The sequence below is a fragment of the Babylonia areolata genome, chromosome 21, assembly GCF_041734735.1.
Source record: "Babylonia areolata isolate BAREFJ2019XMU chromosome 21, ASM4173473v1, whole genome shotgun sequence".
Classification (NCBI taxonomy): domain Eukaryota; kingdom Metazoa; phylum Mollusca; class Gastropoda; order Neogastropoda; family Buccinidae; genus Babylonia; species Babylonia areolata.
This window is the reverse complement of record NC_134896.1, coordinates 10,255,157-10,270,616: the sequence shown is the minus strand read 5'-3', so window position 1 is coordinate 10,270,616 and position 15,460 is coordinate 10,255,157. Positions and strand designations below refer to the sequence as shown.

Below are 15,460 nucleotides of genomic sequence, written 5' to 3'. Positions count from 1 at the left end.
TAGGTAAGTAGTAGCCAGACAGACAGGCAGATTGACAGACAGACAGACCGACCGATAAATAGATAGATTCCAAGTTGAGTCAACATGACACCTAAATCAAACGATAAAGATTTCTCCGGGAACTGTCATAGGTGGATTGTCGAGGAAGGGGAATTTACAACGAATGAATAGTAAGCTGTTGTCGATAGGGGAATTAACAACGAATCAATAGTGAGCTGTTGTCCAGGTAGGGGAATTAACAACGAATCAACATGATAGTAAGCTGTTGTCCAGGTAGGGGAATTGACAACGAATCAATAGTAAGCTGTTGTCCAGGTAGGGGAATTGACAACGAATCAATAGTAAGCTGTTGTCCAGGTAGGGGAATTAACAACGAATCAATAGTAAGCTGTTGTTGAGGTAGGGAATTGACAACGAATCAATGTAAGCTGTTGTTGAGGTAGGGAATTAACAACGAATCAATAGTAAGCTGTTGTCCAGGTAGGGGAATTGACAACGAATCAAATAGTAAGCTGTTGTCCAGGTAGGGGAATTAACAACGAATCAATAGTAAGCTGTTGTCGAGGTAGGGGAATTAACAACGAATCAACAGTAAGCTGTTGTTGAGGTAGGCGGGAATTAACAACGAATCAATAGTAAGCTGTTGTCGAGGTAGGGGAATTAACAACGATTCAATAGTAAGCTGTTGTCGAGGTAGGGGAATTGACAACGATTCAATAGTAAGCTGTTGTCGAGGTAGGGGGAATTGACAACGAATCATAGTAAGCTGTTGTCGAGGTAGGGGAATTAACAACGAAATCAATAGTACGCTGTTGTCGAATAGGGGAATTGACAACGAATCAATAGTAAGCTGTTGTCGAGGTAGGGGAATTAACAACGAATCAACAGTAAGCTGTTGTCGAGGTAGGGGAATTAACAACGAATCAATAGTAAGCTGTTGTCGAGGTAGGGGAATTAACAACGAATCAATAGTAAGCTGTTGTCGAGGTCGGGGAATTAACAACGAATCAATAGTAAGCTGTTGTTGAGGTAGGGGAATTAACAACGATTCAATAGTAAGCTGTTGTTGAGGTAGGGGAATTAACAACGAATCAACATGATAGTAAGCTGTTGTCCAGGTAGGGGAATTAACAACGAATCAATAGTAAGCTGTTGTCCAGGTAGGGGAATTAACAACGAATCAATAGTAAGCTGTTGTTGAGGTAGGGGAATTAACAACGAATCAATAGTAAGCTGTTGTTGAGGTAGGGGAATTAACAACGAATCAATAGTGAGCTGTTGTCGAGGTAGGGGAATTAACAACGAATCAATAGTAAGCTGTTGTTGAGGTAGGCGGGAATTAACGATTCAATAGTAAGCTGTTGTCGAGGTCGGGGAATTAACAACGAATCAATAGTAAGCTGTTGTTGAGGTAGAGAAATTAACAACGAATCAATAGTAAGCTGTTGTCGAGGTAGGGGAATTGACAACGAATCAATAGTAAGCTGTTGTCAGGTAAGGGAATTAACAACGAATCAATAGTAAGCTGTTGTCGAGGTAGGGGAATTAACAATGAATCAATAGTAAGCTGTTGTCGAGGTAGGGGAATTAACAACGAATCAATAGTAAGCTGTTGTCGAGGTAGGGGAATTGACAACGAATCAATAGTAAGCTGTTGTCGAGGTAGGGGAATTAACAACGAATCAACATGATAGTAAGCTGTTGTCGAGGTAGGGAAATTAACAACGAATCAATAGTAAGCTGTTGTCGAGGTAGGGGAATTAACAACGAATCAATAGTAAGCTGTTGTCCAGGTAGGGGAATTAACAACGAATCAATAGTAAGCTGTTGTCGAGGTAGGGGAATTAACAACGAATCAATAGTAAGCTGTTGTCCAGGTAGGGGAATTAACAACGAATCAATAGTAAGCTGTTGTCCAGGTAGGGGAATTAACAACGAATCAATAGTGAGCTGTTGTCGAGTAGGGGAATTAACAACGAATCAATAGTAAGCTGTTGTCGAGGTAGGGGAATTAACAACGAATCAATAGTAAGCTGTTGTTGAGGTAGGCGGGAATTAACAACGATTCAATAGTAAGCTGTTGTCCAGGTAGGGGAATTAACAACGAATCAATAGTAAGCTGTTGTTGAGGTAGAGAAATTAACAACGATTCAATAGTAAGCTGTTGTCGAGGTAGGGGAATTGACAACGAATCAATAGTAAGCTGTTGTCCAGGTAGGGAATTAACAACGAATCAATAGTAAGCTGTTGTCGAGGTAGGGGAATTAACAACGAATCAATAGTAAGCTGTTGTCCAGGTAGGGGAATTAACAACGAATCAATAGTAAGCTGTTGTCAGGTAGGGAAATTAACAACGAATCAATAGTAAGCTGTTGTCGAGGTAGGGGAATTAACAACGAATCAATAGTAAGCTGTTGTCGAGGAAGGGGAATTAACAACGAATCAATAGTAAGCTGTTGTCGAGGTAGGGGAATTAACAACGAATCAATAGTAAGCTGTTGTCCAGGTAGGGGAATTAACAACGAATCAATAGTAAGCTGTTGTCCAGGTAGGGGAATTAACAACGAATCAATAGTAAGCTGTTGTCCAGGTAGGGGAATTAACAACGAATCAATAGTAAGCTGTTGTCCAGGTAGGGGAATTAACAACGAATCAATAGTAAGCTGTTGTCGAGGTAGGGGAATTAACAACGAATCAATAGTAAGCTGTTGTTGAGGTAGGCGGGAATTAACAACGAATCAATAGTAAGCTGTTGTTGAGGTAGGGGAATTAACAACGAATCAATAGTAAGCTGTTGTCGAGGTAGGGGAATTAACAACGAATCAATAGTAAGCTGTTGTCCAGGTAGGGGAATTAACAACGAATCAATAGTAAGCTGTTGTCCAGGTAGGGGAATTAACAACGAATCAATAGTAAGCTGTTGTCCAGGTAGGGGAATTAACAACGAATCAATAGTAAGCTGTTGTCGAGGTAGGGGAATTAACAACGAATCAATAGTAAGCTGTTGTCCAGGTAGGGGAATTAACAACGAATCAACAGTAAGCTGTTGTCCAGGTAGGGGAATTAACAACGAATCAATAGTAAGCTGTTGTCCAGGTAGAGGAATTAACAACGAATCAATAGTAAGCTGTTGTCCAGGTAGAGGAATTAACAACGAATCAACATGATAGTAAGCTGTTGTTGAGGTAGGGGAATTAACAACGAATCAATAGTAAGCTGTTTTTGAGGTAGGGGAATTGACAACGAATCAATAGTAAGCTGTTGTCGAGGTAGGGGAATTAACAACGAATCAACATGATAGTAAGCTGTTGTCGAGGTAGGGAAATTAACAACGAATCAATAGTAAGCTGTTGTTGAGGTAGGGGAATTAACAACGAATCAAAAGTAAGCTGTTGTCCAGGTAGGGGAATTAACAACGAATCAATAGTAAGCTGTTGTCGATGTAGGGGAATTAACAACGAATCAATAGTAAGCTGTTGTCGAGGTAGGGAAATTAACAACGAATCAATAGTAAGCTGTTGTCCAGGTAGGGGAATTAACAACGAATCAATAGTAAGCTGTTGTCGAGGTAGGGGAATTGAACAACGAATCAATAGTGAGCTGTTGTCGAGGTAGGGGAATTGACAACGAATCAATAGTAAGCTGTTGTCGAGGTAGGGGAATTAACAACGAATCAATAGTAAGCTGTTGTCCAGGTAGGGGAATTAACAACGAATCAATAGTAAGCTGTTGTCGAGGTAGGGGAATTGACAACGAATCAATAGTACGCTGTTGTCGAATAGGGGAATTGACAACGAATCAATAGTAAGCTGTTGTCGAGGTAGGGGAATTAACAACGAATCAACAGTAAGCTGTCTATGCCTTTCATATTTCACGTAATGGAGCTGGTCCTGTCTGTTTGTGTGAGACAGCAGAATATGAACTGGAAGACTGAATAAACCACAACGCTCAGAAGAAAGCAATACTACTGACTATCATACCCCCACCCTACCTCCATGCCTCCTTTGACCTTTCTACTTTCATCCCCATCTTCTCTCTCTCTCTCTCTCTCTCTCTCTCTCTCTCTCATTTAATTAAGCGAGGGCTTTCTAGATATAGTCCATAGCTATTCAAAGTTATGTTATGGATTCGTGATCCATAATTCATTGTCTTTTTCTGTGTTATGTAAAACGAGTTCACCCCCTTCATATGGGGCTGTGGTCTTCCCTGACCTCTTTCTATCTCTATCTGTGTGTGTGTGTGTGTGTGTGTGTGTGTGTGTGTGTGTGTTCAGGGGTTGTTTTTAAATATTGTAATTAACACGTGCTTTTTCGGATTATAAAAGGAAAGCTAGAAGAAAGGAAATAAAGCCGCTATTCTTGCTGAATATTTGTTGTATCCGGTTATGAAATTGTAAAAAAATAAATAAATAAATGAATAAATAAATAAAAATAAACACGACATTTTTTTCATGTCCATGGTTGCTATATTATCTGCCCTTTCCCTTGCTTTCAGACAGACCTGGGCACCAGAGAAAAATGGGCACAGTGGCGAAGAAAGACTCGTCAGTTCATCCTTCATGACACAGCGGTGGAGGAGATACAGAGGGATTTTTTCCCCCATCAACCTCAAGGTCACCAGTATCCAGTCATCTCATTCCTCGTCTGTCCAGCAGTTCGGAGCAGGTCCAATGTGGAAGGGTAACAGCGCCTTCCTAGCATGGCTTGACGATCAAACTGATACCAAAGTTATGTCATGGTTGGAAATAGAGTTCAGACAGGTTGGTTTTTGGTCGCGCGCGGAATCAGATTGGCCAGCTGAGAATGACAGGGTGGTTTGGTCTGTGTTCTCTGAAAGAACCGTGTCTTTTGTGAAAAATCGTGTATATCTCTCTGATATACAGAACCAAGGAAAGCTCGCTTCACTATGTAAGGGTGGTGCTAGGATCTTCTGAAAATCATAGGACTTCTTTTACTGATCTGCGGGATTAGTATTATGAGTATGTCCATCCTAAAAATTATGTCAACAGTTTGAGGAAGCTAGAAAAAAAATATATTCGAGATCTCATACAGTGTATAAGTCAGTTCTTGTTGCACTGTCATGCCTGATGATGGAGCACGCTCAAGAAAGCACATAACATACAGCATATTCATTTTTGGAATGAAAAACACAGACCATAAGCCATTTTGAAATGATTAACACAAGCATAACGCTTTTTGAAATGATGATGGATTTAAATATAACAATGACGAAGCGAAAAGCTGTACGATCCCACGAGTCAAACCAGTTCACATACAAAAAATGATGCAAAACATACGATCTAACAGAAGAGTGACACAAAATTCGCTTTACTCTGTTCACTGAACACCAGGAAAATTCCTTCAGCATCAACTACAATACCACAACAGTGTGTTCCAGCATCAACATCACTACTACAACAGTGATAATAGCTACCAGATAGGAAAGAAAGAGACAACCGACAGTGACAAAGAATACACACAAGATGTTGACATCATACGCAAGGCTGATCGGACGATGCCGCCGTCGACGCACATTCATTCGCTCTGTACTGGTGGCTCTCTCGGTCATTACTGTGTTGTCCACAGTACTTCTGTTGTACGGAGTCATGTGCTGTACAGTGACCATGTCGTGATGCACGTGCCCAAACACCACACCTCAACTAATCACCGTGATTCTTCCTCGGACATGTGGAATGACAGAGCTGAAAGTGAACCTGACTTTTCAGACCAGAAGTGTGTACATCCTCAGCTCAACCCATATGACCCAAGCATCATGAATTTCTATGGCACTCAGGCGGCTGCGGTCAACTGTCGCTCTGCCATGGAGGACTGGGTGTATGTGACCAATGGCACGTTCAGAATCTCGCGCCGTGCACGTCGTCTGCACGGAAATATCACTTGCGAGTATGCACCGATCGTGCGCGGGAGTGACTTCTCTGCACGTCACGCGCCGCACGTGAAGCCCATGCTGGACGGCAGTCCTCTTCATTCTGACTTCTTCAAGGTGGCCTGTGTGTCAGACGGGGGTAAGAAGTACATGAACATCCACTCTGCTGTGGCATGGAACCCTGCTGTGTGGGCACGTCTGGTCTCTGCACCAAACCGTCAGCCTAACAACAGGTCAGCGTATGACTATCACCGTCCTCACTCTGTTCCACAATTGCACTCCCTGTCATCCTTAGAACAAGAGGAGGGTCCAAGAGACCATTCCGGATCACATACCTTCAACAGTCTCAACCTCAGTGTGTTCATGTTTGGCTTCGATTCCTTGTCTCGTATGGCATGGATGCGCCTCTTACCACGGACAAGAGACTATTACATCAATGTCCTTGGTGGCATAGAACTGTCCGGATATAACATTGTAGGAGATGGTACTCCAGCTGCCTTATTACCCATACTCACTGGGAAAATGGAAGAAGAACTGCCTGAGGCAAGGAGAGGTTTCACAGGGGCATCGACTGTGGACAATCACCCCTGGGTGTGGAGAAACTTTTCTCACCACGGCTATGTGACTGCACATGCTGAAGACATGGCACATGTGGGAACCTTTCAGTACCGTATGCTGGGTTTCAAGGACCAACCCACAGACCATAACATGAGGACATTTTACCTGGCTGCAGAGAGTATGTACAAACACAACCCGCCTCTGTGTCTAGGGTCCAAGCCTCGACATATCAACTTCATGAACTGGTTCAGGGATCTATTTGATATGTACAGAGACGTCCCTAAATTCTTCTTTGGGTTTCACGCTGAAATGAGTCATGATTTCAACAACGAGGTCCAGGCATTAGATGACGATCTTGTTGATTTTCTGAAGGGATTACAAGAGAAAGGCCATCTGAACTCTACACTGTTGATCCTCATGGCCGACCACGGGGCCAGATTCAACTACCTCCGGGCAACAGCTCAAGGCAAACTGGAAGAGCGTATGCCGTATTTCTCTTTCCGGTTTCCAACTTGGTTTAGAAAAGTGCACCCTGAGATAGTCAGAAACATGGAGATCAATTCCAAAAGACTGACAACACCGTTTGACATTCATGAAACGTTTCTGGATATTTTGAACTACACAGGCACAGGGATGGCGGACATAAAAAAACACAGAGGCGTCAGTCTCTTCAAAGAAGTTCCCAAAGAAAGAACGTGTAGCCACGCAGGAGTCTCACCTCACTGGTGCGCGTGCTTAGAGTGGCAGACTGTCAACCGTTCAGATGCTGTTGTGGTGCAGGCTGTCCAGTCAGCCATCAGAGCCATCAACGGGTACACTAGCATTGCACGTGAGAACTGTGCGAAACTGACACTATTAGAGATCAAACACAGTGCTCGTTATGTGCCCAACGTGAAGGATGTATCCATCGCACAGAAACTCTCCACCTACAGACATTCTCATCTCTCAGACAGTTTTACTTATCCACCTACTTCTGCCTCTGCGGTTGAGCTGTTTCAAGTGTCCTTCAAAACACAACCTGGTCAAGGCCATTTTGAGGTCACGTGTTCCCGTGACGTCACATCAGGGGTTTTCAGGATGAGTGCCAAGGACATCAATAGGATCAACAAGTATGGGGATCAGCCTCGGTGTGTACGAGATAAACTACCACACCTCCGGCCCTACTGTTATTGTGTGGAATGAGTGTGAATGTGACACCACAAGTAAAGTGTTCCCACGGCAGATTTGCCCTGGGTGGTGTATATGTTGACATGAGAGGCAGGATTTTGATAACCCGCATTTTCTTGATTCTGCCGAAGAATATTTATTTTCCCACAAGATATGTGAGTCATGAAATGAAAAACTGCCGGGTTATCTGATCATTAAGAAAACTTTTTAGTTTCATTTCTATTTCATTCTTCCTCTTTGCTGAATGTGTGTGTGTGTGTGTGTGTGTGTGTGCGTGCGTGCGTGCGTGCGTGTCACGTGCTCGCGTACGGGAGCGCTCTGTGGTACACAGTGACTGCTTTCTAAAAAAAAAATTTCTCATTTGAGCTTCTGGCTGTTTTTTTCATATTCTACTGTTAGTCTGTTCTGTTGATCTTTTGTGAATTGAAACAATGTTCATAACAAAACCTACGTTACAGCGATTAGTGATTTTGCAATGTGGTGTTCATTGCCATATGCGCCTTCCTTTAGGTTTGTTATTTTGAAAAAGGAGAGAGATGAGATGGGGTTAGGAGATTCTGATTCCAGTTGTCTGTTCTGTAAAGGACTTGACGCGGCTGTGCAAATACCGATACAAAAAACTACAAATTAACAATTGATGATTAGGTGTACTTTGCTGATGGAATTCTGAAAAAATATAATATTGGAGAGCAGCTAACTTCTTCTTGGCGTGACGGGCTATTGAATTGTACCAATGGTCACTCCACGCTCGACAACAACACATAAAATTGCACTTTACTTCCTTCTCCATTTGTACACAGTGCTGTCAATACGAGAAACGACGTAAGGCAATATTTCAGAGCTAAAATCGGGATCTTGTCATCAGGTTAGATATTTGCTGATGTAAATTCATTGACAAATATGTTAGCACACAGTGCTAAGATTTGTCCTGCTTTGTCCACACTGAATCTGTCATTGTCCTTCATTCCAGTTTGAGCATTCCAGTTCTAAGATCCACAGTCATTCAACCTGGTAGGCAACATATATCTCCTCGATCTTTCTTGATTCAGCCAAACATATCTCAAACGTTCGTCAGCCAGTTTGTCTTGTCCTTGGCGTCCATGCTGGTAATCTTGACTCGTTCGGTTGTGTTAAGTTTAGCCAATGTCCTATAAACCTCACAGCAGAATTCATATATACTCTGTTGTGTTGTAGTTGTTGTTGTTGTTGTTGTCGTCGTCGTCATTGGTTTTATGACAACCATCCGGCGACGAACAATTTCATGAAAGTTCGTTTGTTCCCTCAACACACGCTCACACAAGTTTTCCGAACTTTTGCCCCAACCCCAACCCTTATACATACATATATATATATATATATATATATATACATATATATATATATCTTCTTCCTTCCTCTCATCCTCTTCCTTGTCGCTCCTTCTGTTTTTCCCTCTCCTTCCCATATCCATCTCTCTCTCTCTCTCTCTCTCTCTCTCTCTCTCTCTCTCATCGCCTCCACCAAAGTGCAATCAAAAGAATTCATTTCTCTGCCGTGAAAAGATGTTTGGGCGAAAGTGCTAAATCTCCAAACACGTTATTTATGGTGAGACTGGCAGGTATCCTCCCTCTGTAAATACCAACATCAGATGCATTAAATTCTGGCTTCGAATTCTGAACATGGACGATTGTAGATATCTACGTAAGGCATACAGTACACTTTTATCACTGCAGGAACAGAACTATGCAACTTGGGCTTGTGACGTTCGAAATATCTTGTAGAAATCTGGTTTTCGGGTAGTTTGGGAAAGACAAGGTGTGGGAGATGAAAGATTGTTTTTATCCGAATTTAAGCAGAGGCTCGTTGATTGTTTCAAACAAGATTGATCTTCTGCTTTGAGTGCATATGATTTTTATACTGTATACGCATCCTACAAAACATCATTGTCGCCTGTTGTGTACTTGCATTATGTAGACAGTATAACTTTGAAAAGAAATTTTGCCAAATTTAGAATTGGAATGCCACCCTTAAATTGTATTTTTTTGCAATTTAGAAATCGTGCAAACGTAAAAGATTATACTTTCCCATTCTGTACCAATGTCCCTGAAACAGAGAAGCATTTCCTGTTTGAATGTCCAAAATACAGTGAACCCAGGAGTGACTTAATTCCCTATAAATATCACAGACATCCGTCTATGTTTAAATTTGCATTGCTGATGGCTGCCGAAAACAAAGCAATAGTGATGAATGTTGTGAACTTCGTACATAAAACCCTTGCCATTAGGAAGCAGAGTTCAAGTTAGTGATGCATAATGTTTGTGCATTCCAGTTGTAAAGGGCCAAGGCCTATACAATTAAATCATTTGTGTCCTTGTGTCTATCATAGCGGGCTGTGCACGGACAGGAAACGTGTCTTCTCGTCGCTTTATTCACTAATCCCAGGTGATGATGACGACGATGACATCATCAGATATGAACTCTGAAGAACGAGCAAGACTGTCGACGAGTTTTTGACGGAGCAATTGCTGTTTGAGAAGTGTGAGTTTAGTTTGGTTTAAAGAGAATTATATGGAGGAAAACGTTCTTAATCTTCGTCAGCGTTTGCGAATGCATGCTTGTTTGTGTGAATGTGTGTGTGTGTGTGCACGCGTACGCTTGCTTGTGTGTGTGTGTGTGTAGTTGTTATTCTTGTTGTTGTTGATGGTGTTTGTGTGTGTTTGTGTGTGTGCGTACGCGCGCGTGTGCGTGTGTGTGTTTCACTAGAGAAAGAAAAAACAACTTTCTGTTAAACATTGAAAAAAAAGATAGTTATAAACAAACAAACAACAACAACAAAAATGTGAAAACGAAGATTTAGACATCAGATCGAACCGTCGTGAGGAAAACTGCACCATCACCAGTATACCGACTACCACCACCGCCGCCACCACAACGCCACCATCACCACCACTACCACCGCACCACCACCATCATTAACCCACCACCGCACTCCCACCATCATCACACCAACACCACCACACCAACACGTAGTATACCGTATCTCCATCACTACCACTACCACCGCCATCACCATCATCCTCATGTCAGAACGCCATAGACATCCTCGACAGACGCAAATAGAGGTGACTTGGAAGGTCAGACAATAAATAGGGGGGAAAAGAACCCAAAATCAAAATACGAAACAAAAAAGATGGTCAGCTGATGACGTGAATGACGCTGACGTCATTATGAAATTGTACATGGAGACGGACTGTGCCGAAGGGGAGGGACGAAGTAAACGGGTGGGAAAGAAACGACAGCGTAAGACAGAGGAGGAGGATAGCGAGAGAGAGGGTGTGAGGGGGGGGGGGCGGGGGGGGGGGGGGGCATTAGAATCCACCATGTGGAAGAGGCCAACAACTAGCACATGTGTCAATATAAACTTTAAAACTTAAAAATATGTCTGGTATACTTGCACTCAATATAAAATAGAACTAAGTGACAAAAAGCAGCAGCACTGGCTATTTTCTACATAACACGTGCTGTCTGTGCATCCCATGCCTGACAAACAAACTGTCAGAGCCGGTTCAAGGGCCCATGAGGACATGCAAGACCAAGCATCTTTTCAGACAAACACACACTCACGCGCACATGCACGACTAATTAAACTGCAACAGGACGCAAACTGTCTCGTAACGAAATCCCCTCCCTCAGTCACCCATCCCCAACCCCTTCCTTCTCTCACCCACACACACATGCACACATAAGCTAGCACAAACAGGTGATATCAAGCAGAGACAACGGGTCCTTCTTGATCATAAGAGATAAAGAAAATGTATGAATGTAGTGATGACAAGCACTTGGCTCGTTTACTCACTCTAACAAATGAGTTGGTGTCATCAGCCTGGTTCGGTCAGTGTGAACATTATTGTGTTCACCTGTGAAATAGGTTGCACCAGTGGCATAGCTTCGAACTATTCTCGCATGTTAAAATTATTATCCACAGCGAAGTAGACCTTACTCGGTTTGGCGGTTCGATCACTGAATGACGGAATTCTCTCTATACAGACAGGTAGAAGAACATGCATTCTTCTTGAAAAAATATCTTTAAAAAAAGAGTATTGATTGGAACAGACAGACAGGCAGAGAGACAAATCTGCACAGGCAATGCATTTACCATGGGAGTTTCTTCCCTTCTCAGATGGTGAGAGTGAATGCAAAAGGAGTGACTGCGTGTAACCCCCTGGGAACAACCTCGTCGTTCCCATTTCCTGGAACAGATTGAAGACTTTCTTTCAGACCTTAATGGATCTGCAAGAGCTGCTGTCAGTCTGTGAGCTGAGTTCCATTCCTCTTTCCAGAGGCCTTTACTTCTAACCGAACCTTGCTTGGGTCTGTCTGTCAGTTGATTTGAGCCTTGTCATTTTTTTTCTTTTCCATTCTTGGTTATTCGATGGGAAAATAACTATTAACAAACCCCTGACACTAACGTGAGATAGAATTCATGATCGTACATCGTAAAAACCATTACTTGGGGGAGTAATAAATAGTACATGAAACTGAACAAGCGTAGGATGACGTGTCTGATACACCAATGATCTCAGGGTTTGGATGATTTATTCATGGAGACCATTGCCCCTCATAAGGGGGTGTAATACACAACATTTCTAACCATACGAGGGCACAAGGTGATGATGAAACAATCAGCAAAAGAATTATTGTATCATAATTGATCGTAACTTAAATGCTTTATGTAAGTGCATTGACAGAATCCTTACGATGCTTTCTTTATCTGATGTCATCAACAAACGTAGCCGGAACTGATTTGGAAACTTGTAATACTTTCTCGGAATATGCTGTTCTCTTGACTTATTAAAAGCAGGACAACACAAAATAAAGTGCATCTCATCTTCATCCCCACTTCTGCACAACAGGCAATATAACTCAACCTCTGTATATTTTCAAAAACGATAGTAATGTTGGGCAATTTCTGATATACCTAATCTAATTTTTGCTACTGTGAGTTTTAAATGTTTGTCTAAGCTAATTTGTAATAAGTCTTCACTACATTATGCAGTACAAAATGTTCTATATATTTCAAACCGGTCGCTATCTTCGATAATGAGTTCCATCCAGCCACCTGCGTATAATTGATTCATAGTAAAGAGTGGTGACTTTCTCCATTCACAAGGTACACAGCTTCAAGTCAATGCTGCTAGCGCTGCCGATTCAGCTAGCACACATGTAAATAAAAGGTACACTGGAACAAACCCAGACACTTTCTCAAAAAAAGGAGCACCGGGCTTGTCTTTATACCGATCATTTGACATGTTCACACAGCAGTAATGACAGAAGAAATCTGCAAACACAAATTAGCTTTTATTCAAGACTGGCATAGCCTCTTTTATCCTGAACAAGCCGCACAGAACACACGGACAGTACAGAACAAACACATGGTTGCCTCAACAAACAATAAACAATGAGGCCAGCAGATTAAATTACTAATCTTTCTTTAAATTCAGAGATAAACTGTTTGGTTTCCTGGACACCTTGATTCATCCATACATATCCAAAACCATATTCGTATGATTTACATCGACTATTTGATGCCCAATATATTTTACTTTTTCATCTAAATCATAATTATGATATTTTTATAGGCTATATGTGGCAGTCTATGATTAACTTCAACCAATATCGAATACAACGTATCGTAGAATTTATGTAAATTGGACGCCTATTGGTTTTCCCATATACAAGATCATTGGGCAATGACCTAAGGGGAGTCAGAGAAGATCAGAAACATCTGAATGGAACTGGATTGGACAGGATTGGATTATATTAGATTGGATTGCATTGCATTGCATTGTATTGTGTTGTGACAACACATTTCTGTATGAAATTCGGACTGTTGTCCCAGGGAAGAGCTCGTCGCCACAATGCAGCACCGTGCGGCCTTGCAAATGTTTTCATGGTGCTACCAACGTGAATTTTTCTACAGAATTTTGCCAAGGACAACCCTTTTGTTGCTGTGGTTTTTTATATGTGCGTCAAGTGCACGCAGCACATGGACGGGGCCTTATTTTATCGTCTCAGCCGAATGACTAACACCCAGACCACCGCTCAACAGTCCGTATTTGGGACTCGAACCTGAGGACACTATCTTCCCAAGTCGGGCGCATTACCACCTGGTCAATCCACTCATAGTTCTTGTGAAGACTGGCGCTCTGGGCCTGAAGCCAAGTAGAAAGCTCAGCTGTGAAAATGGAATTGCCAGGAGGGTGATGCTTTGTTTAACTCTCTCCATACGAACGGCGAAAGAAACGACGTTAACAGCGTTTCACCCCAATTACCACCATCAAAATATTGCAAGCGAACGCTCTTATACTGAAGAGGCGAATGTTGACAAAGAATACCACAGTTCTGACGACGGAAGCCAAAGGTTGGGTCATTGAGACACCCACTGGACATCCGAGGGGTCTATGCAGAGGAGAAGAGAGGACTGGCCGTACTGAGTGAGTTAAAAGGGGAGCTTGCACAACGTGGACAGAATGAAGCCGAAACAACACCATTTTCTGATTCGGATCCGCCGGTTATGATTTTAGCAACAGAAGGGACGGCCGGTAGGAGCTGCACAAAAAAGGCTTTGCATGCAAGGGAGCTCTTACTATTCTTCTTTCTTCCTCCCAGGTGAAAGCTCACAACAATGTTTCAGAAACCGAGTTCTCCGTTTTTTTCAGTAAATTTGGGAAAATGGCATGTAATGTCAATGTGATTTATGTATGCGCAGTCTGTCGTCGAGGGAAAACACGGATGATAATAATAATAGTAGTAGTTTTTATATAGCACTGAATCTTATGCACAGAAGTGGTTGGTTGTCTTTTGTGTGAACTGTGTTTGAATTTGTCTCCAAACTGAAGATCCAGTAACACACGTTAGGGAATTTCACAATCGGAACACATACCGAAACCCGAATGTAATTCTGTTTACGGACGGAGAGGGCATGTAAAAAAAACAACAAGAAACGAACGAAAAAGACCCACACACCCGCCACTCCCTCCCCATCAAACAGCCACACCATAACTTTCAGAATTCACGGGCATCTGATGAACGGAAAAGCGACATGGGAGAGCAGACGATTACAAATCAACAGGAGGTGCATGACACTGATGACACAGATACCGCAGGGATTGACACGTCTTGGCTGCTCAGTGCTGGAAATAGGTGTCGAAAAAGAAGCAGTTCCCTCGCCTGTTTGTTTGTCATTCATTGGAAGGCTAACAAGTGGAGTGTTGGCCTAAAGGTAACGCAGCGAGAGAATCTGAGCGCACTGGTTCGAATCCCGGCACAGTCGACGGTATTTTTTCCCCATCCACTGGACCTTGAGTGGTGGTCTGGACGCTAGTCATTCGGATGAGACGATAAACCGAGGTCTCGTGTGCAGTATGCACTTAGCGCACGTAAAAGAACCCACGGCAACAAAAGCGTTGTCCCTGGCAAAATTATGTAGAAAAAATCCACTTCGATAGGAAAACAAATAACATTACAGGCAAAAAAAAAAAACACACGAAAAAATGGGTGGCGCTCTCAGTGTAGCGACGCGCTCTCCCTGGGGAGAGCAGACCGAATTTCACACAGATAAGTCTGTTGTGACAAAAAAAAAAAGAGTCAGTAATAAAATGCAATACAATTCCCAGAGAGACAGACAGACAGAGACATAGAGAGACAGAGAAATTGATCAGTGGTACAGCCAGGAAGACCACAGCCCCATTTGAAGGGGTTTCACATAACATACAAAGACACGATGCATCACGAATCTATAGCCTAAAATAACTTTAAATGGCTATGGGCTATATCTAGAACGTCCTCGCTTATATTAAGTAAAGAGATA

General features: G+C 42.4%; 1 protein-coding gene across 1 annotated transcript; it reads left to right on the top strand.

Moving 5' to 3' along the window:
• The first annotated feature begins 5,631 nt into the window (after positions 1-5,631).
• On the top strand, positions 5,632-8,557 carry LOC143296298 (uncharacterized). Its single transcript, XM_076608149.1, has 3 exons — positions 5,632-6,125; positions 6,231-7,617; positions 8,519-8,557. Exons 1-3 carry the CDS (start codon positions 5,632-5,634, stop codon positions 8,555-8,557), a joined length of 1,920 nt encoding a protein of 639 aa, XP_076464264.1.
• Positions 8,558-15,460: the final 6,903 nt, after the last annotated feature.